The sequence below is a fragment of the Psittacula echo genome, assembly GCF_963264785.1.
Source record: "Psittacula echo genome assembly, chromosome: 1".
NCBI lineage: Eukaryota > Metazoa > Chordata > Aves > Psittaciformes > Psittacidae > Psittacula > Psittacula echo.
This window is the reverse complement of record NC_137735.1, coordinates 128,648,071-128,674,785: the sequence shown is the minus strand read 5'-3', so window position 1 is coordinate 128,674,785 and position 26,715 is coordinate 128,648,071. Positions and strand designations below refer to the sequence as shown.

The window sequence follows — 26,715 nt, the reverse complement described above, 5'->3', positions numbered from 1 at the left end:
CATTTACAGTTAGAGGAGAAGGCAGTCATGGAAAGCTGCAATGACAGTATTGTGCCTGGCTTGAAGAAGGCCTCTGGGGACCTTTCCTCAATGTACACACATTGTCCCAGACAAGGGACTTTGGAAAATAAGCTTTGGCTTCCAGCTGCCTCTGGGGAAGGTTCCACCTTCTGCTGGAAGCCCAAGAGGGATGAGCCTGCACAGGGGGTAGGACATGCTCATCCTGTACTCATGTGAATGCTCTGCAGGGATCTGCCTCTCAACTGCTACTGAAAACTCACAGCTCCCTCAGCTAATCATAGAATCATAGAATCACAGAATCATAGAATAGTTAGGGTTGGAAAGGACCTTAAGATCATCTAGTTCAATCAGGTTCAACTCCACAAACAACTGAGAGAAAAGCCTGATAGCTCCTCAGCTTTTACTACGTGTAATATAACCCACAAAACCAAGAAGTATTAACACCCTCACTCCAGACCAGGGGTGCTACAAACAGTTGTTCATTCCTTTTTGCCCCAGTGCCCAAATCCTGCACATGCAAAGCTCCCTCAAGCCAACAACAGTTTTCATGAAGTGCAGCTTCTTCTTGGAAAACCAGGATTTAACAGAGTTTACACTTCATAACAGCTGAAGTGGGCATGAAACCATTCTGTACCAAACCCGATATCCAGGTAAATCAAAATGATTCATAACTCTTCTGGTTATGAAGATGAAAACATCAGGAGCTCACTTAACTTTTGGTATTATTCAGTTCTTCCTACAGATCTCCATCAGCTTCACAGAGAAAGTACTTCAGCACTGCAACTTTCAAACACCAATCTCACCCAGTTTCACCACGGAACCTTCTTTTTGACCTCCATTTCAACAGTACTACTGCAAAACACCCTATGCTCACCCTGTCCTTCCCCTGGTCTCCTCACCCAGAGCCTCTCAGCTCTAGCAGGACAAATTGAGCTGCACCAGCTTTGTTGTCCAAGCTGACTTGGCATTGTGGTGCCAAATGGAAACCCACATGCTGCAGCACCTACTGCAGCTCTTCCCCATGAGAAGAGCATTCCTGATCTACAATGGGTCTATAAAGAAGTCAGTCCCAACTGTTCACAGAGCTTTAGGTATTTTGGGAAAGGAGGATTTGACACTGAATGAAACAGCCTTTGAGTTAACTCTACCCACCTCTGAAGCTCACTACTGTGGCTCCTGGGATACACTTTAGATATCCTCTAGTCTCTTTGGTATCACAGACATAGACAACAGACCACCATGAAGATGCACTGGGGAAAGCAGTGGTCCTATAAACACAGAAGCAAGAAGGGTACAAAGAGCGTGCCTGGACACCAGCCTCATGCCCAGCCCACGAATGAGTTCCTGACATCCAGACTCTGCAATGACCACCCAGGAGCAAAGGAAGGGATGCCAAGAGCAGCCAAGCCAAACATACTGCTCAGCACACTGTGAAGTGACTTTGTGGCTCTTAACCAGACCAAGTCACACCACATAGGAGGTCTGGCTTCCAAATGTACATGCAGTCTTCATTAAAAGGCCAACACCTATGTCAGCTTAGAAGATCCCACCTGTTCCACTTATGGTGCTGTGCTCACCCTGACTGGAAATGTTTCCTGGTGAAATGGGACCTCAGAGTAGCCACTTTCACGTTTCTTTATGAGTAAATGTACACTGATCTGCAGGCAGATGTGCCATGCTCCAAGCCCCATCTCCCATAGCATGCTCCTTCCCCTCATCCTCTGCTCAAGCATGCCAGCAGCTTCTCCATGTTAAGCAGCGGCACGAGATACAAGCAAGACACCCATTTCTCATGCTGATGGTCCATGCTCATCATGATGGAGCTCCATGCTCCAGCAGCACATGTTGACACCACGTGAATCTCAATGTCATGCAGGACAAACAGGCAGCAGGCACAGAAAACAAACACATCCCAAAACGGGAGAGCCCAAAACATCCACTGTGACATGTCACTCCACTCAGCCTGGGACACCAGAGGATTCATCTCTCTGCTCTGTGTAAGCAGATGCTGCACCAAAACTCCTTGCTCAGTGGCAGCCGAGGCCATGGCCACCATACCTGGACCCTGGGGACCCTGCCTCCCTCACCCAGAGCTATGGGAGGAACCACTGCTAGCAGATATTTCTGAGCTATTTCAGCAATTCAGGGTTGTCTCTGCTCTGAGAATGGAAGTTAAGGGCTTTCATCCCAGAACTGTGTATGAGCAGCAACAAGGCGAGACTTTTACAGCCTTCCAGCACTTTTAAGTGGGGCTACAGGATACCTGGAGGGGGCTTTGGACAAGGGCCTGTAGGGACTGGACAAAGGGAATGGCTTTAACCTGACAGAGGGGAGACTGAGATGAGCTTTTAGGCAGAAGCTCTTCCCTGTGAGGGTGCTGAGGCGCTGGCACAGGGTGCCCAGAGAAGCTGTGGCTGCCCCATCCCTGGCAGTGTTGAAGGCCAGGTTGGACACGGGCTTGGAGCAACCTGCTCTAGTGGAAGGTGTCCCTGCCCGTGGCAGGCGGTTGGGACTGGAGGAGCTTTAATGTCCCTTCCAATCCAAACTATTCCATGACTCTATGGAACCGCTGCAGCACCTCGGTGTCTGCCTCCAAAACTGAGGAATGTGCTAAATGAGAGTTTAGAGAGCCACAGAAGAAATTAGCTTGTTTTTAACAGGTAGCAAGTGTTATTGCTTTGCTGGATTCCAGCCTCTCCTCTGAACTTTCTTATTCAGTTGCTTATCCAAGCTACTCGGGTGAGGAGCACTAAGGAAAAGGGGACAGTGAACATATTAAACCATAAAAATAAAGAAAGAACAAATTAAAAGGAAAAGAGCATTTCAGGTAAAGTTAAACTGAAAGAGAAATTAAAAGTTAAAACATCTCAAGCCCACTATCACCACACACAGCAAAAGCTGGATTTTTACTCTAAGTGCAGCTCATGTATTAAGCAGCTGTGTGGAACCTTATTAGAACAATTCAGCAGCACAATTCTTCAGACGGCTCTTGAAAATCATACAGGAGAAATACAAAGCTCAGGTTAATATCACACAATTAGAACTGAAGTAGACAGACACGGAAATGCAAGTCATTTCCCACAAGAACACTGTTCACACTGCACACGCTCCTGCATCCGTTACTCCTCTTTCCCTGGTAAATGCAAGTCACGACTTGATACAGCCTCGAGCTGCTGAGCCCTCACGTTTCACCTGCCTCATTCTTTGACTGCTCGTATGACTGTACAAGGACTGTCAAAGAAAACTGGGGCTCTTCAGCCTGGAGAAGGCTGCGTGAAGACCTAAGAGCAGCTTCCAGTATCTGAAGGGGGCTACAAGGATGCTGGAGAGGGACTCTTCATCAGGGACTGTAGTGACAGGACAAGGGGTGATGGGTTCAAACTGAAACAGGGGAAGTTCAGGTTGGAGATAAAGAAGAAATTCTTTACTGTGAGAGCACTGGCACAGGCTGCCCAGAGAAGCTGTGGCTGCCCCATCCCTGGCAGTGTCCAAGGCCAGGTTGGACAGGGCTTGGAGCAAGCTGCTCTAGTGGAAGGTGTCCCTGCCCATGGCAGGGTTGGAACTGGATGAGCTTTAAGGTCCCTTCCAATCCAAACAATTCCATGATTCTATGTCTTCAGCAAAGTCTTGAAGTAATTTCTGAGACCTTTACAGCTTATGCTTGCTCAAAACAGCTTTGACAAAGCCCAACCAGTCACAGACTACATAAACCTTTTGGATCTTTCCTTAATAGCTTGAATGTTACTGCATTTTTCTGGCTTAGAAGTGCAGTCTGACAGCCCTTTTGGTGAGATAAACGTAGGTATTGCACTCACCTGCTTATGAAAGAGGCAGAAAACGTTCAAAACTGTTAAAATGACATTGTTAATTATAAAACTAATAAATTGTGGTTTTTGTAATTATGACTATTCTAAAATACACAGCTTTACAGAAAACCTCTGGCCTTTGTCTTTGGCTGCATCTCCTGAATCCCCTGCTTGGAGAACCCAGGATGGCATTTCTGCCACTGAGTAGCTGTGATCCCAGATCTGAACATTTACACCTTTGCTTTACATCTGAACATTCATACCTATATACACAGAATCACAGAACTCTTAGGGTTGGAAGGGACCTCTGGAGGTCATCTAGTCCAACCCACACTAACCTTTGTTTCCTTTTCATATGGAACAGTTACGAGATGTGCTTAGTGCAGTGGATTACTCTGTCTGTCCCTGATCTCCTCCAGAAATTACAGCAATGTCTTGCTAGTTTGCACAGGGAAAGTTCTTCTAAATGGATAAATTCCAGAAAATAATGAGTAAAACCTCAGAATTTAAAAGAAAAGGAAAACATCTGGGGAAAAAGTGTTTTGCAAAAATAAATAAGAGTTTGGAAAATAACATCAATCATTATTTCATGGTCTATTACAGTAAAATATGTGTTAGGGCTGTTGTGAGAAGGTCTCGAGAGACTTGACCACTGCCCCAGGTAATGTAGGCAGCAATTCTAGCAGCCAAGTGCCCTTAGCCAGGCTTTCCTCGAGTCATCTGGACCACAGCATGAACCCTCCTTTCTACAATAACAAACCCCAAATCCTATTTGCAGAAAGAGCTCACAAACAGGGGGATGGCAGAAGCTCAAGGACCTGATGAAAGACACTAAACACCGTATTTGCCTTTCAGAGGTTCACCAATGGCTCTGTTGCTGTGTGTGCACTTCCCTAAAGCTCTACACCCAACTCAAATTCAGGTTTTCAAAATAGGATTTCCAGGATCTTTTAAGTGATTGGGAAAAGAGGAGCTTCCCAATGGTCCGACAGCTCTTTTTTGCCAGCCCAGGATGAAGTAACTAACGGGAGAAATGACTTGTCAGGTGGATGTTTGGAACCCCGCGGAGGTCCCCATCATACGTACCCTCCAATTGCAGGTCTAAATACTCTGAGCAATACCCACAGCAAGAGAGAAAGGCAGCGAGAGGCAGAGAGAGAAAGCAAAGAAAGGAAGAAACAGTAAAGATTGCTGAAACAGAACAGACAGAAGAGTTAACTCTGCAGCAGCCGCATCCTCAAATGCTGAGTTCCTGCCAGGACATACCAGGAACACTCCAAGGCCATTTCAAAGGGTACAATCACTGAACGTAACAGAAAATTCACATCAAAATATAAACCAAGCAGAAGATTCAACACAGGGTAAAAAGCATCTTTCTCAAGCCCAACACACCCAGGCTGAAGTTATCAATGAGTGGGATTTGCTGATACTGGATGCTCCTTGGTCAGAGAACTTCAGCAAAACCCCTCCTTATTTTCACATAAGCAACTACCATATAGAATTAAATATGGGAAAAGAAGTTAGCTAAATAATCTTAAAGGAAAGAAATACACCTGGAACGCCTTGTCTATATGATGTTTATGGTAGCCAATACTCTCAGGAGTAGTTTAAGCAGAACTGCCATGAGGGATGTCCTACCAGTCCATGCAAGGACAAACCATTAACCTTCCAGTGTTTACATTCTGGGGTGGCACACACAGGCAGAGAAGCATCAGTAATTGAGAAGATGATCACAGAGCGTATTTAGGTGTGTACTGAAACATTTGGAGGCATTTACTGAAACATCTGGTTCTTGCATGATCCCAGTGATTGTAGAATCTACAGAGTCCTTCTGGAGCTCCAAGGAGTATTAAAGATCTCCACTGTAGACTTCAGTATTGCAGGTAGAGGAGAAAGGAGAAGGAGGATCTCCACTGTAGACTTCAGGAGGGGAAAAAAGGAGAAGGAAGAGGTGTTTCTACAGGAATTGGAACATGGTTTGGGGAAGTGCTTGCAGAAAGTCATTAAGATTCACAAAGTCAATCCAAAACATTCTCAAACTTTCAGCATTTTTCAGGGATCATTAAGGAACATGGTGAGAAATGAATGTATTCACTACTGGTGTGCCTGTTCCAAGAGAAGGAACAGTCTGGGAGAGCAGCAGATACCAGAAAATTCCCATTCCCATCACTGTTCAAGATGGCAATTCATACACTGGGAGAAACCTGGCTACTGAACTGAGCTGGAGCAGCTGAAATCACCACCCATGGAACAAGTTTCTGTCTTCCCAGAGCTTCTATTCTGATTTTTGGCTACAGTTAAAGCTGTGGAAGCTACAGACACCTTTAAGTGGAGACTGTGGTTATTTAAGTACCTACTTTCTTTGCCAAAATGGAATTAGTTTGTAGGACTGCAATCATGCAAACCCACACAGGTTCTGGAAGGTTTGTCCTTGCTGAAAGTGCTCCAAAAATATCCACTTATGTAGAGAGAAAAACACATTTGAAATGACACTGCCTGAAACAGCAGCACAGCCACAACATCTAACTAGCCAAACCAGAAGAAAACCCAGCTTCCTACCTGCAAGGGAATAAATGGAAGGCACCAAGAACCTGCCAAGTAAGACTCGCGCTGCTGCTGCGCATCCAGCCAGCCACGTGTATTATCCTACTCTACTCACACCATGCATTCAGAGAGGAAAAACATCTGGAGCTCAGTTTCTTTTAGGTACATATGCCAATGGATTTAATTAGATCTAATTCAAGTACACTGAAAATTGGAAAGGAGATGGTGCTTTTAGCACAGCAGGAGGGAGTATTCGTATTCTCCTCTCAGACCTCTTTTGTGAAGCCAGGCTGCTTGGCCATGCCATCCCTATGTGTACAAACAAGCTCCATTTATGCAAACAGCTCTTCAGCTGCAATCCCTGCAAGCAAAGGAATGCCAGGCATCTCACTCATTTCACCTATGAGAAGGAAAAGGCCATCTGAGGTGGGCATCCAAAAAACCACAGTCATGTTATTAACAACTCAGCTCAGAGCTGCCAAACCAAACACACCTCTGGTTAACTGCCTCCCTCAATCAGCCGTGGTTCTGTAATCCCATTGTTTCCTGAGCCATGGCATTTTAATTCCTAGTAGCTATTTGCTGGAGTGTGTGCACATGCCAAGGCCACGCTGACTACCCAACAATGTCACATAACCAAACAGGATAAGAACTAAATAGCTGTTCCTGAGTCAGATGCATAAAACAGGGACTCCAACTAGTTAAATCACACCCTGCATACTTATAAGGAATATGAGGAAAACCCCATATATATGCATCCAGCTCTGGAGCAACAACGAAAGAGGGAGTTGCTGGAGTGAGTCCAGAGGAGACCATGGAGATGCTGACAAGGGCTGGAGCAGCTCTGCTCTGGAGCCAGGCTCAGAGAGCTGGGCTGGGTCAGCCTGGAGAAGAGAAGGCTCCTTAAGGGGAGACCTTAGAGCAGCTCCAGTGCCTAAAGGGGCTACAGGAAATCTGGAGAGGGGCTTTTGAGAAGGGCCTGTAGGGACACACAAGGGGAATGGCTTTAACCTGCCAGAGGGGAGACTGAGATGAGCTCTTAGGCAGAAGCTCTTCCCTGGGAGGGTGCTGAGGCGCTGGCACAGGGTGCCCAGAGAAGCTGTGGCTGCCCCATCCCTGGCAGTGTCCAAGGCCAGGTTGGACGGGGCTTGGAGCAACCCACTCTAGTGGAAGGTGTCCCTGCCCGTGGCAGGGGGTTGGAGATGGATCAGCTTTATGGTCCCTTTCAACACAAACCAGTCTGATTCTATGATCTTTAAACTGGGTAGTATTTCTGACTGCATGCAAGTGAACTTCATGTTTAGTGCTTTGAAAAGCACCTTCCCCTCTCAAAACTAGAGTAGGCTAGATCTGAACACAGGCAATTCCACCCAAACTGCTGCCTAGCAGGTAAAAAAAATCTCAGGATTTGCTCTTTTTCTGGCATTTTGCACTTTCTATCATTTACTGTCTCTAATATACTATTTTGTCAATGAGAGGAAAATGACAATTTGAGTCACTTAAATCTGCCCCTTGCAAGACCACACACTGCTTCCAAGATGTTGCACTTGCTATCAGAGACACTTTGCTTGACTCTTCTGTGTGATCTGACCTGGCATCTCTGCCATGAGCCTGGGCCTGGATCTCTTGTGCAGACAGACAGATGGCTGATGCTCTGTGACGTGACCAAGTGGCTAAAATGAGCCACACACGTTTCTTAAAACAAACCCATTGTGACAAGGAAGCTGGAAGACACCTCGCACACATGTGGAACCATAGGGTCTAAAGGGAAAAGGGATTTATTAATGCCTGGGCAGAGCAGGATGCTGGACCAGGGAAGTTCCCTTCCTACCTGGTGAAAACAGCCTTCTCATTCTTCGCATCCATGGTTAGCTTGATGGTCTCCTGGCCTGAGCCCGTGCTGATGGTTTCCGTGATGGTGTCAGCTTTGTCCTCCTCCTCGTCGCTGTCGGAGCCCCCAGAGGAGCTGCTGTCTGAGGCCACCAGCGGCGCTTTCCTCGTGACACAGACGTTCCAAACACAGGGGGAAGCAGTGCTGACTGCAGGGAGTGAATAACCCACAGTGCACAGTGAACAAACCACAGGAGCAACTCCCCAGGTACCACCCCAAGGAAGCACAGTGGTGTGAAGTGGGGTTCTTACAATGACTGCATATTTGGAGATGGTGGTTTCTGTGCAGATCCCACAGCACACAAGCTCATTTTTGCAAGTAAGAGGTAAAAATGAGTGTTCTTCACCTGCCACCTTGTGTCCATGTTTAATACAGACAGCAGAGGAGACTATTTTGATTGACAGAATCATAGGGTGGTTTTGGGTTGGAAGGGACCTTAAAGCCCCTCCAGTTCCAACCCCCTGCCATGGGCAGGGACATTTTCCACTAGAGCAGGTTGCTCCAAGCCCTGTCCAACCTGGTCTCCACAGCTCCACTGGGACAGCACACCAGAAAAGTGGGGCAGAAGGCGGCACCTTCTCCCTTCCAGTATTCTCCGACTTCCAGTTGCTACTAGACAAATTAAGTTCTATCAAATTCCTCTGTTAAACCTTGGTTTCCTTGCTCAGAAGGGAGGAGGGAAAGAAATCAGACTGAAGGTCACCAAGTGGCTCACCACGAGTACCAACAGTCTAACTTCACAAAATCACAGAATCAACAGGTTGGAAAAGACCTTTAAGATCATCAAGTCCAACCACGAATTTCATCCTCTGAATTTTTGGCAAATAATTTTATAATCAAGCCTGCAGTTAAAACAGGACTTCTGAACAGTTTAGAAATAAATAGTTTCTGTGATATCAACTCTTACTAACTTAAATTTCAACCTTTTATTGCTGAATAACATTATCCCAACAAACATTTGGGATTTCTGAGTTATTATTTCAACAGATTGATCTCTGTACAAAAGAGCCTTCACGTAAGATACAGGAGGTGATGCTGGAGGGGAGCTCTCCCTGGCAGACTTGGTTGTACCATCTCACTTACAGTTCTTATCTTGATTCTGCTTTGGGTTCCCTTCTGAATTGTTGCTTTCTGTGTCGACGGGAGAGCTGCATCGTGGGCCCGATTCTGAGCTAAAGTAGAGGGGAAAAGCCTTGAGAGTGAAGTACAGGTGTCCTGGTTGTGCTTCTGAGTAGCCCCAGCAGAAGAAACCACCAGGAGAACTACTCTTTCCTTACATCAATACTTTTAACTTTTAAAAAGCCTGTTTATTTACTTATTTTCTGCTCTTATTGTAGCAGCAATGCTGATACACAAAGTATTCCTGTATCACATGACATGATGCTAACACCAGACAGAAACACTGGAAGGCAAAGCGTGAAGCCCTGATCCAGACTAATCAGCAACATTACAAACTAAAAAGGGGAGCAAAGGGAAGGGAAAAGGAAAAAGAGATTACAGTCAATGTACCCTATCAAACCACATCTCAAGAGTTCTTTCACTCAGAAGCTGGACAGGATAGGAAGGCTCTGTGCCTCTTACCAGCAGAAGTGCTGAAAGTCTGTAAATTTTGCCCATCCTTTCTCCTCTGGCGTGGTGTTCTCCGGGGCTGCTGAATCCCACACGCTGGATCCTACATCCATGGCAACACACGGCGTGGGGGGCTTCGAGCTGACGGGCTCAAACACCGCTGTCCAGCCAGAGCCTGCCCATGGAACCACAAACAGGAATCCCATGACTCTTTGGGCATCCCAAAAAGATTCCGAAGTCATCCCAGAGACAAGAAACCTTCAGAATCTACAGGAAGTGCCCATCTCACACATTACAATCAGCTTCAAAATCCCTCTTCTGATAAATACTAATGTCATCCACAAGAGAGAAGCATCGATTAGGAAAAATGAATGAGTATCTTAATTCCTTGCGCCAGTAACTTTCAGTTGAACCCCAAATACCTCCATTTCCTGCCCAAACCAAGTGGCTTTCAACCATTTCAACCACCAACTGTTTAGTTTTGGCAATTATAGGGAAGGAACTGATATAAGGATTAAAATCTTGATGATTACAGAAATGATCTTGAGCAAAACTAAGATCATACTTGGTTTTAACAGTCCCAGTCTACCCTAGAACATCTACTCCTATAAACCATGAATTTTTAAAGGCATTTTTACTTGTGTTTTCTCAAGAAAGAGAAAGGATTGCAGAGGTCTGCTGTGCAAACTGATTTGCACACAGCAAAACTAAGAGTAAGAAAGAGTAGGAGAGATCCATCAAGCATTGACTCCTACATTTGCTCATAAACTGAACCAACATTTGAACCATGTCCCTAAGAAGGGTAACAAACCTGATGGACACCATCCACAGGATGATATTTGTGGTGTTTATAATGGCTCTTCCTAATAAGAACTGAAAATATCTGACACTGCTGCATTGCTTTAGAGAGCTGATTACTGGGACTTGAGCAACCTGGTCTAGCGGTAGGTGTTCCTGCCCATGACAGGGGTTGGGACTGGAGGAGCTTTAAGGTCCCTTCCAACCCAAACCAGTCTGTGACTCCGTGATTCTCTCCAGCCTTCCTCCAGGCATTGAAGAACGGGTTTGCAAGATGCAAACCAAAGCTAGATCTGCAGGACAGGCAGATATGAGGAGTGTGGAGACACTTGGCAGAGTCTGCGTAACCCTCTTCTAATGCAATGTAAGGAGCTAACATCATAATCCTGCACTGATGTTCTGTTCACGAGTATGTGCATGAGAAGCAGTGGTATTACTATTGTATGTGGTTCTCTTGGCACAACTGAAGCACCACTCTGCTATTCTGAAGGAGCTGGGCAGGCCTCAATCTCACTAATGCTTCTGAGGCCAAACCCAAGGATTGAATCATACACTCATGGAATCAATCGGGTTGGAAAAGCCCTTTAAGCTCATCCAGTCCAACCTTTAGCCCAGCACTGCCAAGGCCACCACTAACCCATGGCACTTGAGGCCTCGGCTCCATGGTGTGTGAACGCTTGCAGGGACGGTGACTCCAGCACTGCCCTGGGCAGCCTGTTCCAATGCCTGAGCACCCTTTGGGGAAGGAATTGTTCCTCATCTCCATCTAAACCTGCCCTGGTGCAGCTTGAGGCCATTTCCTCTGGTCCCATCCCTTGTTCCTTGGGAGCAGAGCCGAGCCCCCTCCTGGCTCCATCCTTCTGTCAGGCAGTTGTAGAGAGCGAAATTCCCACATCCCATCTGCACAGGTGGAATTGCAGAACAGCCACATAAACCTGGCTGTTTCTAAACTGCTGTTACGCAGAAATGTTCCAGATCTCAGCTCAAAGGGGATAATGTCCTGAACTGTTTACCTTCAGAGGAGTCAGAGTCTTTCTGCTCAGAAGTATTATTCTTGTTGCTGTTTGCTTGGGAAGGAGGTGGCTGCTGTTCTGTTTCCTCCTCTTCGGAGTCCACACTTCCGTCGTGATCCCCGTTCTCAAGATCACTTTTTGAGGAACTCTCTGAGGTCTGAGATGCCCCAAATCTAAATTGCAGAACTCAGAATTAGAAAATCCCTTCCAGCAGCCAGGTCCCCCCTCACCTGCCCCAAGGAGAAAGCCTAAACACTGAGCAGACCAAGCGAGGCCTTTCAGAGGGCTCATCTCCCAAAGGACACAAAGCTCAGAGAGGCACCAGCAGATGCTCCTTGAGATGCTCCCACTACCATCCCTGTGTGGGGATTTATTTGCCAAAATGCACGTGCAGAGCTAGACTGGGAAATACGCTGCAGTGATGTGTTCAGGCATAGAGACTGGTATGAGCAAACCAGGGGAACACCGGTGTGGTATCAATTCCGTGTGTGAGCAAGACAACTATTGGTGCTGGGCAAGTAGATGTTAAAGTCTTGGCCATTTTCCTGTCTCATTTGATTGTCTTTTCCGACTTAGAGAATTAACTTTATTTAATAAGTGATTATATCAAAGGGATGAAAAACTGTAAATTATTTGCAATGGCAGAGAGGCACCACAGGAGACCTCTCATTCTCATGCAAAACATTCCTTGTTTTAACATTTTGGAAAAGAATATTCCCTCGACTACCCTCAGCCTTACCATTTTTCAACCTCCTCTTCTCCAAATATGAGTAAGTTTTAAGTATTTCAAGCTAAGGGTTGTTTTTAAGTATCTTTGATAACAGACCCAGTAACTTGGTGTTTCTGTCATCAGTACATTGCTTTAAATTGAATCTTTGTTTCATGTTCAAGACAAACCATCTCTTCCTGCAGCACTGTGACACAGAAAATGTTCTGGTTATGCCAGAAAAAGGCCTCTTAGCACTTAAACAACAAACAATTCAGCATGCACTGAACCAAACTGTAGTTTCATAGCATTTGGGGGGGACTGATCTTGGTTTTCACCTTACCGTGTTCTTGATTTCACTTGGGTTGCATAGGTTATCTCTTTCTCTTCCCAGATATCTTCTTCCTCCTCGTTGTCATCAAATTGTTGGATCCTCTCATTGCAGCAGGCTTCGAAGAGGGAAGCATTGGGCTGAAAGAATATTAAAACCAAAATCAAATCCCATTCATTCTTAGGAGACAGAAAAAAAACCCTCAGTGATAAAGCAGCTAATGGAGCAGCATTTGGACACAACTGATACCATGAAAGTGTTTGCATTTATTTCACTTTACATCTCAGGTTGTGCAACAAGCAATGTTCAGATGTGGAAGAGTACTAATAGCTCAGTATGCTCAGGAGCAGCAAGCCCATGAGAGATCCAAAAAGAACCACCACAGTATCTCAGCCCATGCTGCTCCCAAAGATGCAGGAGCTTCTGCAAGCTGCTGGTCTTTGACATGACTCCACTGGATCCTCACAGTGGCAGTCATGGTAGAAGAGGGCTGGAAACAATTCCCATAAGAACACATCTGTAGACTGACAAGCTTGGAACTTGGAGAATAAAGTGATGACACAGATGCAAATGGCCCCAACTGGACTAATCCTCAGTGCAATGCGTTTCAATGACTGCATTCTCCTTGACAGAATGGCAGGAAGCTTCTGAGCAAAGCTGTCCACCTGGACAGGCTGGAGAGGCAGGACCACGTGAATCTCATGGAGCTCAACAAGGCCAAGGGCAAGGTCCTGCACATGGGTCAAGGCAATCCCCAGCACAAACACAGGCTGGGGGAGACGGGATGGAGCAGCCTGAGGGAGGAGGACCTGGGGTGTTGGGTGAGGAGAAGCTCCCCATGACCCGGCCTCAGTGTGCGCTTGAGCCCAGAACTCCCATGTGCTGGGCTGCACTCCCAGAGCGTGAGCAGCAGCTCAGGGAGGGGATCCTGTCCCTCTGCTGTGCTCTGAGGAGAACCTCCCTGCAGTCCTGATCCAGCTGTGGGGCAACAGCACAAGAAGGAAGTGGAGCTGTTTCCACAAGGTCCAGAGGAGGCCATGGAGATGCTGTGAGGGCTGGAGCAGCTCTGAGCAACCTGCTCTAGTGGAAGGTGTCCCTGCCCATGGCAGGGGCTGGAACTGGAGGAGCTTTAAGCTCCCTTCCAACCCAAAATAATGTACCAAATCTTACTTCTTTCAAATGACTCACACTGTCGTCATCTGCATCGATGTTGAAGTTTATCTCTGCGATCCTGTCAAAGGGAGCACTGCAAAAAGAAAAGAAAGAAGTGTCAGTGATGGCATGGAGTGTCAAAGCACTTCTGCATGCCCAGCAAGAAAACAGAGATGCTTTCTATGACTGCTCAGTGGCCCCACATTTGTTCCCTGAATGTTCACTTCTGTGTTACGTGCAACAATGCAACCTGCTCTAGTGGAAGGTGTCCCTGCTCATGGCAGGGGCTTAGAAAGGGAGGAGCTTTAAGGTCCCTTCCAACCCAAATCAGGCTGCGACTCTGATTCTACCGCAAGAACAGCAGAGGGTGCTGCAGGCCAAAAAACTCCAACCTCAGAGCACAGCTTGGGTTCCTGTAGTACTTCTTCACAGTATCAACGGATCTCTAAGTTTGGGCAGTATCATTTTCTTCCAAAGAAGGCTGTTTGCTAGAAAAAATACTGTCATGCAGATCCTCAAGACACTGAAACATGATTAATGCCTCTTAAAATACTCAAATTCATATCTGCGGCAGTTTTCAACAGCAGGAAAACAGACAACAGGAGCGCGTTCAGTACCAGGACTGTTCTGTAGTATTGTCTCTTTCTCTAATCATAAATACAGAGAGGATATCCCAGTTACAGATGTTAATGAGATTCTCCTTCATTTTATAAGGACATAAGATGCTTTTAGCTCTTCACATAAGTTAATTCTTCCCCTCTAAATATACAAACACAAGTTCAATATTTGCTGTTATCTAACAGAAAAGTGGATTTTACTTTTTAACATGTGTAGAACTAAGTATTTAATCCAAGTTCAAAAGAACTCTCATTCTAGTGTTGATCTTTCTGGCCTTATTAAAGTTCTGACATCCACAGGGCTCACTAAAAGCCCAGACAGGAAAGCTGGACTCCAAAACCTTTCTCCATGATAGAATACAGTTGCCAACTACTTGGCAAACACCTTAACAGAGTTCCTGGGGCTCTGAGGATCTCATGACTCTACTTTGATTCATGCTTGAAAGCAGCTCTGCAGCAGCCAAGCTATTTCACATTGTCATTGCATTTAAAGTATTTCATGGCACCCAGAAGATGCTAAATATAGGCTCTGAGCAGAACCACCAAAAGAATACTCAATAAATCACATCTGGAGCAGCCAAGCAGTCAGAGCCATGCCCAGAGCTTGCTGGGCAAAAAGCTTTCAGCTCCTGCCCAGATTCCAGGGCACCGGGGTCCTGTGGCTCTTTGCAGAGCAGCCCCAGCACTTACTGGCCAGTGTTGGCTCCAGGATGGTGTCAGCAGGTTCTGCCTTGACACCCCAATGACAAACGTTCTTCTGACTTAGAGAAACATTGCCACAAAGTGACAGTGAATGGGCAAAGCTGAGAAACAAGGTAACACGCTGGGTGTCCTCCAGAAGCACTCTCCTGACAGTCACTATGGACTAAACGGTCACAGTCCCTGAGCCATTATGGACAAATAGGATAATTCAGGCCCAGTAATTCCCTTAAGTACAGTTTTTGAGGTGAGAAGATGAGCTGCAGTTTTAATTAATTAATTCCATTAATTCTTCTCTAAAAGCAGCACAAATTCCAAACACTGGGTTCAGCAAGTCATGTAACATTAAATCCACCTCTATTTGCCTTCTTTAAACTGTTATTTGCTCCTGCCTTATTTACATTTCCTTTTCCATAAGAGCAAATAGCTAATTTTTATTGTGGACTTCATGAAAACATTATTCTTTCTCCTCCTAATTTCAATAAGGCCTTAATGCCACTGGGGAATATCTGCAGAACTGCCTGGACTTTGCTCTAATGCTTTGCTTTCTGTGCAGTTACATTTATTCTAGAATAGGGCTGGGTAATAGTTTCATGTTTTATTTAAAAGGTTTCTCTACAAAATGAAGAAGTGCTTTTCCCTGGTTCTACAAGTGGCTTTGGCCATAAAGGGTGGACTCCTATAAACAGAAAACCATCAGATGTTCTCCAAGCCATTGATCAGTCTGTTTCAAACCAAAGGAGGTAGAGAGTGAGGTTCCTTTTCAAACCTGAACCAGAAGAAGCAAGATTAGAGGCAAAGAGGTTTAAATGCTCAATATAAACCTCCTGAAGTTTTCTAAACGTACTTGATATTATCATCCTGGTCTGCAAACTCCTCATCGTTGAAGCCAAACTGATCCACAAAGTTCGCTGTCATCTGCTGGATCTGGTACTCGGAGAAGGCCTGAACAAAGGAACCCAAAACAGCCCTCATTTAGGTGGCCAAAGACATGCAACTGAACTGGCTGAAAATATGTATTCTAGAAAAGCATTAATATCACAGCAAACTGGTGAACTCTGAGGAATCATCTGCTCCAACCCCCTTTCTCAAAGCAGGATCAAACAGCAAGCCCTGAAGAGATGTTTCTCTGATCTGCTCTTCACTTCTTCCAAAGAGACTTACGGAATTTTCCTAGGGAACCATTTGTTGGCTCCATTATTCTACTAGAATGTTGTACTGGTGGTTTTTGTTTTCCCTTGTTGCAGTATGAATTTTACCTTGCTGCTACTTAAACCCGCCATGGACATCAAGAAGGCACTTTTCCTCTAAACCCCTCTTCCTTGTAGGATGAGGCACATGTCTCTATGCAATTTTATCTTCTCTTGACTAAGTGGACCAAACTCTTTAAACTTTACTTCCCATGTCATATTCTACGCCTCTGATCACTCTCATTACCATCCTCTAGGTTACTTTTTGCTAATACAGATCACTTCTGAAGGTCACTGCCTCCAACTGGACATTCACCAAGGACAACAGGAAATTACTCCACATGTCCTTGAAAAAATACTCCCAAATATCATCATGTTTGGTTTCCCACTGCAGCTTCACTCTTCTATTTTTCAGCTTGCACCCCAGGAACTTGCACCTCCATCCCTGGCAGTGTTCAAGGCCAGGTTGGATGGGGCTTGGAGCAACCTGCTCTAGTGGAAGGTGTCCCTGCTCGTGGCAAGGGGCTGGAACTGGAGGAGCTTCAAGGTCCATTCCAACACAAACCATTCCAGGATTTATTTAAATCTATTTCCTCCCATATGAAGACAGGCTGAGAAAGTTGGGGCTGTTCAGCCTGGAGAAGAGAAGGCTGCGTGGAGATCTCATAGCAGCCTTCCAGTATCTGAAAGGGGCTTATAAGGATGCTGGGGAGGGACTCTTCATTAGGGACTGTAGTGACAGGACAAAGGGTAACAGGTTAAAACTTAAACAGGGGAAGTTTAGATTTGATATAAGGAAGAAGTTCTTTACTGTGAGGGTGGTGAGGCACTGGAATGGCTTGCCCAAGGAAGTTGTGAATGCTCCATCCCTGGAGGTGTTCAAGGCCAGATTGGACAGAGCCTTGGGTGACATGGTTTAGTGTGAGGTGTCCCTGCCCATGGCAGGGGGGTTGGAACTGGATGATCTTAAGGTCCTTTCCAACCCAAACTATTCTATGATTTCCAATTGGAAGGTAGGCTATGTAAGCAGCTATACTGGAAAAACACAAAAGAGCTGAACACACTAACAGTGGAATTTAGGAACTGCTCTATGCTGGGGCAGATTAAAGGCAAGCTAGAGAAGAAAGCTCCCCAGGAACAGTGAAGAGCATGTTATCAACACACCTGTTGGAGAGAAAGTTCATTGGGAAAAGCACTCTCAATGTCTTCATCCTCACTGGAGGAGTGCAGATGGTGAGTGCTCACCTGAGGGAAGTACAGAAAAATCAGCACAAGTGAAAGCTAAAAAGCTCAAAGCCTTTTGTTCCACACATACAATCATTTACCGTGGTGCTCAGAAGGCAAAACCCACCCCAGTGACTAACACAAAAACATGGACGAGAGTTTACCAACACGTATCAGGGCTCCTGCTTCAAGAACTATTATGGAACATGTTTTCTACAAACACTCAGCCCTTGTAAGCCTTCTTCATAAAAGCAAGCAAAAGAATAAAACCCCCCTAGCAATATCATTTCTTCTTAGGTAAGGAAAGTCTAGAAGGTAACGGGCCCATCTGAAATCTGCACTGTTCTCACCAAATCCACTGTATTCCTCCTGTTGGTTTCCGTCAGTGTCTCTTCTACAAAGCTCTCCCACCTCCCTCTGCAATCCTCAGGTAGCTCTGCAAGGAAAATGGCACCACAAGGTTTAGCACAACTCACAGAGAAGTATCAAACCAGTCACTCTGCCCCACTGGTTAACTGGGAGCCACTGAGCAAACACATACCTCTGCACATGAGCTAAGCAATGAATTGTGTAAGTGCTCTGCAAAGTGAATTACTTTTACTTGTGATCTCCTAAAAATGGTAAATTCTGCTGAGAAGGGAACATCTTCTGTTAGGCCAAGCAGCAGGATATCACTGATCTGAACATCTTAACTCACTTGTGGAATTACAGTGGGATAAAGATACAAAACTCCTGCTCCTGAGTATAGGAGTAATATATGGAATAGCCCTTCAGTCAACCAGGTGAGCTTCCATCCTCTTGTCCACCCTGTCTGCTCACTGAGGCACGAAGCACGGATAAAAGGGAAAGCCTTGGCGCTGTGCAAGCTCAGTGAGAGCTAAACCAGTGGGGTGTGATCAGCACCATTTATCACAAATCTCAAACACAGCTCTGCATGATTGCTATGAATAAAGTTGTCTTCATCCCCCCAGGCCCAGTGCAGTGAAACAAGGGAAGGAAATCACCAGGACCCGTGATATTTTCAGTTTTTATTGAAATCTTTGTAACTTCTCCATTTTCATGTAGATCTGACATCATACCAAGTTACTGTCTTACAGTGTCTTACCACTGGAGATGTCTGACAGAAGCCAAAAATGGAAACTCATGGTTTCCCTGAATAGATGCAGATGGAAAATCTGATTTCCCCTCTTAGGAAAATGTCAGATAAATCTAGTTCTCCAAATAAATCCAATGAAGATGTGATGGACAAAGCTTGGCAAGGTATCTGACAAAGCAGAGATGCAGGTCCTCTGTGACACATCATTTACAGTGTCTCTTCCTCTCAGACAGATATGAGAATAAAGAAGTATAGAAACACCACTCTAGAATGCTGTGAAGAAGCACTATGAATGTACACAGAAATCAGGAAGGAAAGCAGCATTCTTTCCTTCAGCTACCTTCAGTCTCTGGTTGCAAAAAACAAAGCTCCAACAATTTCAACCTAACTGTATGAAAATAAAGAGCAACCAAGTTTGGTCTTGACAGTTGTTTAAGGTATGGGAAATTGTGATGTTTGACTGGAAATCATTTTCATTATAGAAGGAATCATCATGAAATACATGCAATATAGTCTTTCCAAAGGCCTACAAGGGTTATTGACTCAAGGGGGGAGGAAGGAGCAGAGAAAGGAGCACGAACCTTTAATGAACTCACTGATCTGAGTCTGCATGGGGCCCTTCTCCATATTCTGCACCACAGCATTGGCTATTCGGGTGAGGTGGCCCATGTTGCCCCTCCTCATCCCACCTTCTGCCCTGAAAAAGAAAGAAAACAGCCATTAGCAAAAGAACCAGGCACAGGAGCCCCAGGGTCACATCCAAAACCATTTCCATCAGCCAGACATGCTATGAGCTCCCCACTGTTGCAAGGGTCTGGCACATGCAGGTGCTGCTGCAGGCAGGGTCCCTATGGAAGATGCAACAGTGAAGTGGAATATTCCTGCTCACGCAGGATGAGCCTTCCCAGAACAAACCAATCTGTCTTCACCTTCCATGTACTGAGAGGAAAGGGATCATTTATCCAGTTCAGGATACACTGGGTAAAATATAAGCCAGTTATAAAGAGAAAGCTAAGTCGGTACACTGGAAGAACACTGCAGATAGAAATTATCTGATTATAATTTCCACTAAAGAAAGCTCCCAGCAGTAAGAATTTTCATCATTACTACCAAAAAGGCTTTAGTTTTACTTGCAATTGAAGTATTAAGCAGACGAATTCAACACAACAAAAGACATTAATCCACCATCATTAGATATCCCCCTTACAAAACAAATCTAAGAAGCCAGCACTAAATCCAAGCAGTCTCTGAGTCACTTTTCTTTGAATCTTTACTGGTTCTAGCAGAACAGCAATACAAAAAACAGAGGATGAAGAGCCTAGAATAAATCTGCTTTCCACACTGTCCAAAGAAGGACTGAGATTTGGAAGGAAAACCTAAACCCAGTGGCAGATTCCTGGTAAGAAAATTCACAGCACTGTGTTTAGAAACAGCATTTACACTGGTGCTGAAAAGAAGCTGAGACAAGATTCTTATTTACTGTAATATTCCGAATAGCTTTAACTATTAAAGATTGAGATGAGCTCTTAGGCAGAAGCTCTTCCCTGTGAGGGTGCTGAGGCGCTGGCACAGGGTGCCCAGAGAAGCTGTGGCTGCCCCATCCCTGGCAGTGTTCAAGGCCAGGTTGGACACAGGGGCTTGAAGCAACCTGCTCCAGTGGAAGGTGTCCCTGCCTGTGGCAGGGGGCTGGAACTGGAGGAGCTTTAAAGTCACTTTCAACAGAAACTGTCATTCTATGATTCTAGACATTAAAGAACCCCAAATCCTAAAGTCAGATTCCGAAATGAAAGTTTCTTGGCATAGCACCAGGACCATGCAGGGTTGACTCGAGCCACCTCAAACAAAACTGGTGGGTCAGAATCAAACTAAGCAGGAAAAAACCCCTTACAAACAGGGTGACAAGAAGTTTCCACCTCACTTTAGGACATCTCCATCTGTAAAACAAAGGGTTCTGTCCTACATGCCAGCAGAGACAATGCCTAAGAAAGCGTGCTGCAGCAAAAAGATGTGTCTGTGAACTCACACTGATGGTCATACCTACTTCATTTTCAATTCTAATTACCTAGACTCATCAAATGCTCTGCAGTATAAAAGAACTGCATGGGTTACCTTGAAGTTTAATGCTAGTAGTTACAAAACCCATCAAGAACACATGGAATAACTAAGAAAACTCAAGAAGAATCCAATGTTCCAAAAGGGAAAAACATTACCACCATTCTTGCTGATGATTACTAAGATAACTCCCAATATCTCCATTTGGAATCTCTGCCCCTGGGGCTCCCAGTGCCTCACTCCATCTCCTCACTGAGTGCATCACCCATCTCCAGCTAAGCTCAAGTTTCTTAAAGCACTTCATCTGAGATACCTCTTTTAAGGCAGTATTCTTTTCTGGCCATTAAAATTCCTTCCAGTGTGGTGACTGGAACTGCCTGGCATGAAACATGGATGAGCTCTACCTCCTATCTAATTTAATTAGGAAAACTCTTAAGCAGCAACCACAGATGTTTTTGTTACCTAAAAAACTGTGCACAATTAGAGTTGTGCAATGAAAGTATCAGTGCCATTTGTTATCAGCAGCCCAAGGGGGTGCAAGAGAAAGAAACAAACCAAAAAAACCCAACCAAATCAAACCAAACCCCAAAAAAGTCAAAGCCAAACGCACCAATTATGGTCTCACAGTGACCCTACAGTAATTACAGTGGGACTACAAAGCACTGAGAAGACACAAAGAGCTCAAAATAGTGAGGGAGGACCAAAACATTTAGATGGACAAAGAAGGAGAAGCCTGGATAAAATGTTCACTTTCGTATGTTTTATGGTTCTTTAGTGATTTAGTTCTTATAATCATTGCAATCAGAATGAAATCTGAGTGGTTTATAGAACTGTAGTATTAACTTGGGGCGAATCTGGGACAAAAATGCTTTCCCACCTCTGCTTGCACAGAGTTGCTCACTGGGGAGAATATAATCTTGCATTTAAACAAAAAGCAAAAGCTAATATGCAGTGTAATATCCTGAAAAAGCAAGAAAGCAGCATATCGTGTCTGGGGTGAGATGTTACAGACATTAAATAAAATAAATCAAATCACACTTCCACACTGTATGTCTGCTGGTAAATTTAAATATCACCTATTTCCAAATCACTTATACAAATAAATAAACCTCATTCCAAATCACAATCACAGCCTAAATCATTACAGAAACCACTGATTTACCCAAATAATTAGAAGACTATTTTAAGGCATTATTCTAAACCTGCAGCCCTGGGACAAAAGCCTCTGTTCCCAAATCCTTACTGTATTTTGTCATTGGCTTCCCAGGCATCCAATATCCTTTGCACAAGGCAGCATTTCTGGAACAGCTGGAGGGGAAAACAAAGAGATAGGAAGAAAACTTCAAACGTTTGCCAAAGGGAGACTCAGTCCTCAGAAGTCTGCGCTGAACTAGAGTTACTTTTTGTTCAGTCCTTCACTCTACTGAACAAGAACTTCGAGTTCAGCACTTCCCTTTCCCAAGAGCTCAAGTTTCTTCTTTCTCAGACAATCCAGGGCAAGCAGCAATACCTATAAATGTCTTCAGCCTGCTGCTCTGGGGCTTCACTGGGCAGTCATGAGGACATTGTTGTCATTTACAACATAACAACAGCAAGATTTCACCATTACGGCCTCTACGGAGAAGTTCAAACGTAGTTACTCGCTTGTAGTTTCTTTTTTTTGGTCTTATATGCAGCTTATATGCATTTTTACTAAAATATTCAGTAAAAATGGAATCACAAGCCCATTAAAGGAGATGGGAGGTATGTTTATTTTGTCAATTGGATGCTAAAATCAGATCTACAAAAGCAAATACATTTCCATCCAGATCTGACAGAACCTCTTCATCAGGGACTGTAGCGACAGGACAAGGGGTAATGGGTTCAAACTGAAAGAGGGAAAGTTCAGGTTGGAGACAGAACCATAGAATAGTTAGGGCTGGAAAGGACCTTAAGATCATCTAGTTCCAACCCCCCTGCCATGGGCAGGGACACCTCACACTAAACCATGTCACCCAAGGCTCTGTGCAGCTTGGCCTTGAACACTGCCAGGGATGGAGCATTCACAACCTCCCTGGGCAACTCATTCCAGTGCCTCACCATCCTTACAGTAAAGAATTTCTTCCTTATATCCAATCTAAACTTCCCCTGTTTCAGTTTCAACCCGTTACCCCTTGTCCTGTCACTACAGTCCCTAATGAAGAGTCCATCTCCAGCATCCTTATAAGCCCCCTTCAGATACTGGAAGGCTGCTATGAGGTCTCCACGCAGCCTTCTCTTCTCCAGGCTGAACAGCCCCAACTTTCTCAGCCTGTCTCCATACGGGAGGTGCTCCAGTCCCCTGATCATCCTCGTGGCCTCCTCTGGACTTGTTCCAACAGTTCCATGTCCTTTCTATGTTGAGGACACCAGAAATGCACACAATACTCCAAGTGAGGTCTCACGAGAGCAGAGTAGAGGGGCAGGATCACCTCCTTCCACCTGCTGGTCACGCTCCTTTTGATGCAGCCCAGGATGCGGTTGGCTTTCTGGGCTGCGAGCGCACACTGAAGCTGGCTCATGTTCATTTTCTCATCGACCAACACCCCCAAGTCCTTCTCTGCAGGGCTGCTCTGAATCTCTTCTCTGCCCAACCTGTAGCTGTGCCTGGGATTGCTCCGATCCAGGTGTAGGACCTTGCACTTGGCATGGTTAAACTTCATAAGGTTGGCATCAGCCCACCTCACAAGGGTGACGAGGTCCCTCTGGATGGCATCCCTTCCTTCCAGCGTATCAACCGAACCACACAGCTTGGTGTCATCGGCAAACTTGCTGAGGGCGCATTCAATCCCCCTGTCCATGTCACCGACAAAGATGTTGAACAAGACCGGTCCCAACACCAATCCCTGAGGGACACCACTCATTACTGGTTCCCAGCCAGACACTGAGCCATTGACCACAACTCTTTGCATGCAGCCATCCAGCCAGTTCTTTATCCACCAAGGATAAGGCAGAAGTTCTTCCCTGTGAGCGTGCTGGGGCGCTGGCACAGGGTGCCCAGAGAAGCTGTGGCTGCCCCATTCCTGGCAGGTTGGACAGGACTTGGAGCAACCTGCTCTAGTGGAAGGTGTCCCTGCCTGTGGCAGGCGGATGGAAATGGATGAGGTCCTTTCCAACCCAAACCATTCTATGATCCTATGATTTTATGATCTCTAGACCATAAATAACCTCCACACTCCTGAAAGGTTCATCACACTAAGTGAAGACTGACTCAATCAGTCTGCATTCCTCAGGGAACGCAACCAGACTTACATGAGTGACCATTATATTCTCCGTATTTTCTGGAGTCTCTGTGTTCTCTGTGGCCACGTTTCCATTCAGCACCTCTTCTTTACTTTCTACGTCATTAGTAGTAGTAGTTTTTCCCTCTTGGGCAGAGTGGGAGAGAATAGCTGCTATGGACAATTCCACTTGGAAATGCAAAAAGTTATTCCACGTGTATTTAAAAAATAAGTCCTGGAAACAAAGGAGAGAAAAATTAACTTCTTCTAGATACATCTTCCCATTTTTAACAACCAAATGATATTAGAACATTGCCCAGCTAGTTGCTCAACTAGCAATTCCACTGAACAGTTTTACTTATGTGTCTCAGTATCCACTTGTAGCTGGATGTGCTCCATTTGCTCTGCTGTAGCACACACCTTCCATTAAACCAACCACTAGATACTAATATATGCTATTATAATTTAGTTATAACAAATAATTTAGCCAGGCTGGATGGGACAGGGCTTTAACCTGTCAGAGAGGACATTGAGATGAGCTCTTAGGCAGAAGTTCTTCCCTGTGAGGGTGCTGAGGCGCTGGCACAGGGTGCCCAGAGAAGCTGTGGCTGCCCCATCCCTGGCAGTGTTCAAGGCCAGGTTAGACAGGCCCTGGAGCAACCCACTCTAGTGGAAGGTGTCCCTGTCCATGGCAGGTGGTTGGAACTGGATGAGCTTTAAGGTCCCTTCAACACAAACCACTCTGGGATTCTATGAATTTCTAAGTATGAAAATAACTTTCTTGAAAGCCCACCCAGGTTCTACTGGCAGAGTTCAGAACATATCCCTGCTCACATATAGAGAAAGCTGACCTCTCAGTATGATGAGCCCTGATAGGCACAAGGTACTCAAGCTTCCCCAGTAACCAGCCTGTTTTGTGTACTCTACTACACTACTACAACAATAAATTCAAAGCATGGGGTTCAGTTCACAATACAAGTATCTGTATCTGTATTACAAAAGCTGCCAAGGATGATTCTCCTCTTTCAGCAGATTAGAAAAATGACAGACCCTGACACACATGAAACAAACTGCACTGAACAGATAAAAGAAGAGCAGAAGTGTTCCCAGTCTGAACTGTTCCCAGTTTGAAGTTTCCCCACTTCCAGTGTCTCAGTGTGTTACTCACAAGTAATAAATTCATGGTACTGAGTCTGCATAGTTCCTGATTAATACTGGGAGTGTTTGTGTGAAGCAGAGCAGCTATTAGACGAGATCCATGAAGACGAGCGTTCCCCAGTGGCTCCTCCAGGACTCCAATTGTCGTCAGGATTGCTGCTTTCTGTCAGAGAAACACATCATGAGCACCTCAGTCAGGACCAGCATCTCCTCCAGTGCACACACACAATGACCTGACCAAACACAGCTACTTCATTTCATAACTCTTCTCTGCAGGTAAGGTTAAACCAGTCCTGAGAGAAGGACTTGGGGTGTTTGGTGAGGAGAAGCTCTCCATGACCTGGCTCCAGTGTGCACCTGAGCCCAGAACTCCCCCATGTGCTGGGCTGCACCCCCAGAGTGTGAGCAGCAGCTCAGGGAGGGGATTCTCCTCCTCTGCTGCATGAAGGGGAGACCTTAGAGCAGGTCCCAGTGCCTAAAGGGGCTGCAGGAAACCTGGAGAGGGGCTTTGGACAAGGGCCTGGAGGGACAGGACAAGGGGAATGGCTTTAACCTGCCAGAGCGGAGATTGAGATGAGCTCTTAGGCAGAAGTTCTTCCCTGGGAGGGTGCTGAGGCACTGGCACAGGGTGCCCAGAGAAGCTGTGGCTGCCCCATCCCTGGCAGTGTTCAAGGCCAGGTTGGACACAGGGGCTTGGAGCAACCTGCTCTAGCGGAAGGTGTCCCTGCCTGTGACAGGGGGTTGGAACTGGAGGAGCTTTAAGGTCCCTTCCAACCCAAACCATTCCATGCTCCTGAGGAAGGAAGAGATGTTCTACCTTGGGAGGATTGAGCAGCAGCTGGTGGAAATCCTTCAACCGTGGTTCAATACCATGTAAGATGCTGCTATTGACAGTGTAAGACCTTTCAAATCCCTGAGTGTATGAGTCCATCAGTCCTTCCACTCTGTAAAGAAAAGCACAACAGTTAAGATCTGACAACATCTTAGGATGGTTCCCAGGCAAACTGCCTGTGATGGTCATCTTCTCTTCAAAAATAACCATAAATGAAGGACAGTAATTTCCAGATACTGAATATATTTCTGTAACTACATTATATTAATATATCATTTACAAAATGCTATTCCCATAATCAAATCTGTGAATGAGCTGAGTGGGAAGACAGGGACTAACCCATCTGCAGAGCTGACAAAGACACATTCCCAAAGGGTTTTCTGGGTTTTAAAACTTTCCAAACATTGCTGCCCAAACATTCTCTGCCCAGAGAAGCTGTGGATGCCCCATCCCTGGCAGTGTTCAAGGCCAGGCTGGACAGAGCCTTGGGTCACATGGTCTAGTGTGAGGCACCTCTGCCCATAGCAGCAGGTTGGAACCGGATGAGCTTAAGGTCCTTTCCAACCCAAACCGTTCCAGGATTCTATGAAAATGGACATTTTCCATGTCTCACTCTCTCCCATGAATTTTTTTTTGCCTTTCCTCCCTCTCCATAAAAAGAAACAAAAGGGGATATAATTTTAAAAACCAAATTTAAAACTATACACCACATATGTAGCTATATACGCACACATCATCATACAGATTATGCACAATGTACCACTGCCTCCCTCACTG

General features: G+C 45.4%; 1 protein-coding gene across 12 annotated transcripts in view; it reads right to left on the bottom strand.

Moving 5' to 3' along the window:
• Positions 1-26,715, bottom strand: part of PPP6R2 (protein phosphatase 6 regulatory subunit 2) — a 90,532-nt gene that overhangs the window by 4,319 nt on the left and 59,498 nt on the right. For 8 of the 12 annotated variants that reach the window (XM_080637408.1, XM_080637416.1, XM_080637418.1 and 5 more), the window contains 14 exons: positions 25,924-26,050; positions 25,117-25,269; positions 23,980-24,183; positions 21,953-22,017; positions 19,239-19,354; positions 17,912-17,997; positions 17,502-17,582; positions 15,995-16,092; positions 13,850-13,925; positions 12,692-12,819; positions 11,643-11,815; positions 9,844-10,006; positions 9,346-9,434; positions 8,203-8,410 (listed from right to left, as the gene is read on the bottom strand). In XM_080637408.1, coding sequence (XP_080493534.1) covers positions 8,203-8,410; positions 9,346-9,434; positions 9,844-10,006; positions 11,643-11,815; positions 12,692-12,819; positions 13,850-13,925; positions 15,995-16,092; positions 17,502-17,582; positions 17,912-17,997; positions 19,239-19,354; positions 21,953-22,017; positions 23,980-24,183; positions 25,117-25,269; positions 25,924-26,050 — 1,767 coding nt within the window. The remainder of the gene's footprint in view (positions 1-8,202; positions 8,411-9,345; positions 9,435-9,843; positions 10,007-11,642; positions 11,816-12,691; positions 12,820-13,849; positions 13,926-15,994; positions 16,093-17,501; positions 17,583-17,911; positions 17,998-19,238; positions 19,355-21,952; positions 22,018-23,979; positions 24,184-25,116; positions 25,270-25,923; positions 26,051-26,715) is intronic. The other 4 variants (XM_080637417.1, XM_080637409.1, XR_013958728.1 and 1 more) reach the window with 3 other exon arrangements.